Here is a 5,796-nt window from a genome sequence, read left to right as displayed (position 1 = left end):
TACCAAAGGCCGGTTTCCATGCAAACGGGAACGATTACGAGCATGGGTACTACTTGGCCGATGGTATCTACCCTGAGTATTCGATTATTGTTAAAACATTTTTTGAAACTTTCGATGAAAAAAGAAAGTATTTTAAAAAATTACAAGAGTCTTCGAGAAAGGACATCGAGAGGTGTTTTGGGGTTCTACAGCAACGATGGCATTTTATCAGAAATCCTTGTCGCATGTGGCATAAGGATAAAATACGAATGGCCATGTATGCTTGCATCATTTTGCATAATATGATCATTGAGGATGATGGAAAAGCGATATGCCAAAACTATATTCCCGAAGATTTGGTCGAAGTAGCCCAAGCGACAACGGAAGAGAGACTCGCAAATGCTCAACTACTGCGATCTAGAGAAATACATAACACGTTGAAGGCGGATTTGGTTGAGCATGCTTGGGAGATTCGCCCAATTCGATTAAACAATGATCACGACGAAGATTCCGAGGAAGAAGTGGTTGAGGAATTCGAAGACGGGAACTTTGAAGACGTAGGTTTAGATGCTGGAGAAAACGAAGAGGAAGAAGGAGAGAACGAAGATGACACCGAAGAATAAATTTATTTTTTAGGTGTAATTTTTTTTTTTAGTGTAACTTTTTTTTTTAATTTTAATGTAGTGTTTTTTATTTAATGAAATGTTTTTTTATTTTATAAAACTTATAAATTATTTAAAAAATTGAAAATTAAATTAATTGAGTAATGATTACACAGAGGCTTTATGACTACGGTCTCAAATTACATAACGCCCCATAAAACCCCTTGCTGACGTGGTATGCCACATGTCGCATAACGCCCATTTGAGAGCTTTATGACTACACATGCCCTAATGAAAACCTCAATCAAGCAATGCATAAACATTTCAACTCTCAACAAGTAAAAACAACTGTAATATGTGAAAAAACTATTTTTTAATAAAATATGGAGACAAGCTTTAACTTTTTTAACTATTTAAAAATTTATAATTAATTAAACGTAAAAATACGATTTTTTTTATTTAAATTAAATGTCAAATCAAGATGCAAGCATTGACTTTTTTTTTAAACTAGTTTTTTTACTATCGTCGCATTGCGGCGAACGTCTTTTGTTGTTTAATCTGTGTTTACATATGTTTTGAAATCACTACGAGCGTGTTGCGCACGGAAACCGTTGACAAGAATAAAAAGAAATATAGGAAAAAAATACTAAAAGATAACCAAAAGAAAATCAACCAAAAAAGTTGTATGGTAATAATGTTGTTCGTATGAAACCTGTGGTCAGAGATGAGCAAATGATACTGGGTACCGGTACCGAATTTCTTGAACCGAAAGATCTTAAGTACCAATTCGGTACGACTGTTGGCGTTCCTGGTACTGGTTCGCTATCGTTTTTTACCTTCATATACCAGTACCGTAAATGGTATTTTCGGTACTAGTACCGATTCAGTATTGGTTGGCACCGAGCTCATCCCTACCCCTGAAACTAAGAAAAGAAATTATTAAAAGTTGAAGAAAATCAACAAAAAAAGTTGCAGGATACCGTTGTTGTTCGTACGACACCCGTGATCAGGGATGAGCAAATGGTACCAGGTAGCAGTACCGAATTTTCCGAACTAAAAGATTTTCAAAATCAATTCAATAGCGATTTTTGGTGTTTTCTGTACCAGGCTGGTGTCTCTTTTTACCTTCATGTATCGATAACCGAATTGGTATTTTTCGATACCAGTACCAGTTGACATAAATTTATTTAACTTAAAAAATAAAAAAGATAATAAAAATAATTAAAACAAACTATATTTATTATTATAACCTTTACTTACTGTTCAAAGCATTGCCTTTTGGAGAACATTTAAAATAAAAAAAAAATAGTTTAAGTATTTTGAAGAAAATAATTTAATTAAACGTCAAGAAGCTTGTCTTTTTTTAAAGTAAATGTCAAATCAGGAAGTGTTGACTTTTTTATGTTTTAAAAATAAAAATAATATAATTAATTTTTTTAGAGTTAAATGTTCGGAGAGTCCCTATGATTTGGCATTTTTTTCATTTTTAGTCCCTAAATTTCTAAAATTACAGCTATACTCCTCAATTTTTTCAATTTTGTTCCCGGATGGTCCCTGACGCGGATGGAGGTTAGTCTTTTCAGTTAAGTGGATGTGAAATGACCTAAATACCCTTAGTATTAAAAAACAAACTTTAAATCAATAACCATCTTCAATCCAAACACACGTCTTCTTCCTCATGTTCAGATTCATCTTCAATCCAAACACACCTCTTCTTCCTAATTCTTCACCACCCCCACCACCACCATCCACGACAGCCGTTTATCAAACACCTTTCTTCTACTAAATCTGAAGATGCCGGCAAATCTGATGCGTATGCCGGTTGCCCTAATCAATAAGCTTGTGCTTCTGCTCCCAAAGGCCCTGATCCAGGTCGTCTGTAGTTAATTGCATAAAGGTGGGGGGTATGGTTATCGGGGAGTGATGCGGTGAGTGGGTGTCACCGAGCGGTGACCATACCGCGTTGATGATTGGTTTCGGTGAGTGGGTTATCAGTGAGCAAAGTTGGTGAATAGTCACCGAATGATGGAGAAGAGTGATGGAGGAGAGAGAGAGAGAGAGAGAGGAGAGAGGAGAGAAGAACCAATCAAAGTAGGAGAGAGGAGAGAGAAATCGGGTGTTTGAGTGGGTGTTTAACCATACGTCCATACCTAGTGATTGAGTGCAAAATTGGGAGTGGAATGGGGAGTTAACATGGCATAATATTATTGAGTAGAGAATCACTCAATCACCCTAGAGTGATTAACCATACCCCCACCCTAATTACTTGATTGTTTTGTTTTATTATGTTTTTAGTGATCGCATATTGATTGTTTTGTTTTACTATGTTTTTGTGATTAATTTTTAGGTTTTTTTGTTTGATTAATTATTATGTCATGCAAATTTCATTGTATCAATTGCAAGCAAATCTGTCATGCAAATTTCATTGTATCTTATCATATTCTTTTCTTTGTTCATACTAGAATCTAGTAGTTCCTGCTATAGTTTTCCCATCTGAAATGCAGAAACAAATTGTTTAAAGTTGACTCTGTTGCTCACCAGGCGTTGCAGATATTCCAAACCGACAAACATCCGAGCCACATGTGAATTGGTAGAGCAAAAGAAGGGTAATTTTTAATCTCGCCGGAATGGGGTTAATTGCAGGTTTGTAGGTTATTGGTGGTGGACTTGTGATGGTGGTTTTTGTCGGGAGAGAAACCAGAGAGAAGAAAGACAGAGAAAGGTGGGGTGGGGTGGGGGTGGTGTTATACTGTTTTAGAAGAAGTGGGTCCAACTAATTAATTTATTTTGTTTAATATTAAGGGCAATTTTGTCATTTCACACGCACCTAACACCAAAAACTAACATTCATTCACGCCAGGGCCTATCCGGGAAAAAAATTGGGGACTATGGGTGTAATTTTTTAAAGTTAGTGACTAAAGGTGAAAAATGAGCAAACTACAACGACTATCCGAGCATTTTTCTCTTTTTTTATTAGGCAAATTTAGATCAATGGCCAAATTCAATAAATATGAGAAAAATCTCTCTTATGAGAATCGAACCTAAAATCTATTGATTTCAAAGTCTTATTACACCAGTAGGATGCTATTAGGCTATAAAGCCATGAAAATATTTGATTAAATTTGCAATTAGAAAATATATGTCACCAACACAGGTATTCTCTCATCAACAACTCAAAATGGACGATTTTACCTTTGCAGTTGTTTGCATGTCCCTTGTATCCTTTACCACCATTACGTACTTTCTCCGGTGCCGGAAACCCTCAACTTCGGCCACCCATCTCCCACCATCACCGCCCGGACTCCCTGTCATCGGCCACCTCCACTACCTTACCGATCTGCCCCACCAAGCCTTTGCCCGTCTTGCCAACCAACTCGGTCCCATTTTCTACCTTCGACTTGGTCAAGTCCCAACAATCGTTGTATCGTCAGCCCAACTCGCTGAACTAGTCCTAAAAACCCATGATCACGTTTTCGCAAACCGCCCGCAACTCATTTCCGCTCAATACCTATCATTTGGTTGCTCGGACGTCACGTTTTCGAAATACGGCCCGTATTGGCGCCAAGCCCGGAAAATTTGTGTCACCGAGTTACTGAGTCCAAAACGAGTCAACTCGTTCCAACTCGTTAGAAACGAGGAAGTGACTCGGTTGGTTCAAGCTGTGTCAACTCGTTCAGGGGTTGAAACTGATTTGAGCGAGTTAATTTTCCGGTTGGCTAACGACATGCTTTGTCGAGTTGCGTTTGGAAAACGATTTGTTCCCGGGGAGAAAAAGAAAAATTTGGTGAGTGTTCTGAGTGAAACTCAAGCGTTGTTTGCTGGGTTTGGTTTAGGCGAGTTTTATCCCGAGTTGGAGTGGGTTAACACGGTGAGTGGGATGAAGAGGAGGTTGATGAAGAATTTAAAAGATTTGACGGAGGTTTGTGATGATATAATACATGAGCACTTGAAGAACAAAGTTGAACCAGGAAAAGAAGACTTTGTTGATGTTTTGCTTCGTGTTCAACAGCAGCATGATTTGGAGGTTCCCATTACTGATGCTAATCTTAAAGCTCTTGTTCTGGTATGTATGTATCTGTCGGTGATTCCGTGTTTCTTCACTTCAGTAATTAATAAAAATATATAAAATTGTAAATACATGAGAATCCCAACAAGTAATTTTTAACACCACTTTATACAACCAATTTGGTGGGTTTCGGGTTTTTTTTTTTTTAAATTAATTAGTACCTTATGCAACATTGATTGTTACAGGACATGTTTGTAGCAGGAACAGACACAACATCAGCAACTCTGGAATGGGCAATGACAGAACTAGTACTACATCCAAAAGTAATGAAGAAAGCCCAAGATGAAATAAGAGGAATTGTAGGAAGCAAAGGGGAGGTTGAAGAACGCCATCTTCACCAATTTCATTACTTAACATGTGTAATCAAGGAAACTATGCGGTTACACCCTGCAGCCCCGCTTCTGGTTCCTCGAGAGTCGATGCAAAGATGCACCCTGAATGGGTACGACGTGCCCGAAAAAACCCGAGTTTTGGTCAATGCATATGCAATAGGACGTGACCCAAACTTGTGGGAGAATCCTTTGGTGTATGACCCTGAGAGGTTTGTGGGGAAGGATATTGACTTTAAAGGTCATGACTTTCGGTTTTTACCATTTGGAAGTGGAAGGCGAGGGTGTCCCGGTAGTGCATTTGGATTGGCTACGGTCCAGCTAGCTTTGGCTCAGTTATTGCACCATTTCAATTGGGAACACTCCGGGCCCAGTACTGATGTTGATTTGGAAGAGATTTTCGGGTTGGCTATTAGGAAAAAAACAGCTTTAATACTGGTGCCAACCAACAACAAGAATCCAGGGGATCAACAATGATGATGTACAACGTAACCTGTTTTACTTTCGCTTCACAGTTAATGAAAAGCAATATTAAATGATGCTTAAGGTTTGGCGCCTTAAAGTATACAGAAAAATAAAAATAAATTACAAGTCTTAAGGGTTTACCAATTAATTGTTGTAGTAAGCTAAACATGTTACTTTTGCAGGCATGTCAGCGGCCTAGTGGGTATCTATTTTTTTTTTTTTTTTTGAATGGCTAAGGTTACTCTCCCAAACTACTATATTTATAAATAACTCACCCTTCTTTAGGATTGAACCTAAAACCTCCCACTAAGACGCAAGAGCCTCTACCAAGTGAGCTAGCCCCACTTGGCTTAGG

The 5,796-nt window shown here is 38.0% G+C and overlaps 1 protein-coding gene across 1 annotated transcript; it reads left to right on the top strand.

The window, feature by feature from the left end:
* The first annotated feature begins 3,658 nt into the window (after positions 1-3,658).
* LOC110877873 (tryptamine 5-hydroxylase) lies at positions 3,659-5,522 on the top strand. The gene is made up of 2 exons (XM_022126095.2): positions 3,659-4,644; positions 4,833-5,522. Exons 1-2 carry the CDS (start codon positions 3,721-3,723, stop codon positions 5,451-5,453), a joined length of 1,545 nt encoding a protein of 514 aa, XP_021981787.1. The 5' UTR covers positions 3,659-3,720; the 3' UTR covers positions 5,454-5,522.
* The last annotated feature ends 274 nt before the right edge of the window (positions 5,523-5,796 follow it).

The sequence above is a fragment of the Helianthus annuus genome, chromosome 1 (assembly GCF_002127325.2).
Source record: "Helianthus annuus cultivar XRQ/B chromosome 1, HanXRQr2.0-SUNRISE, whole genome shotgun sequence".
In the NCBI taxonomy this organism is placed as follows: Eukaryota; Viridiplantae; Streptophyta; class Magnoliopsida; order Asterales; family Asteraceae; genus Helianthus; species Helianthus annuus.
Note: the sequence above shows the minus strand (reverse complement) of the source record. Positions and strands in the feature narration are given on the sequence as shown.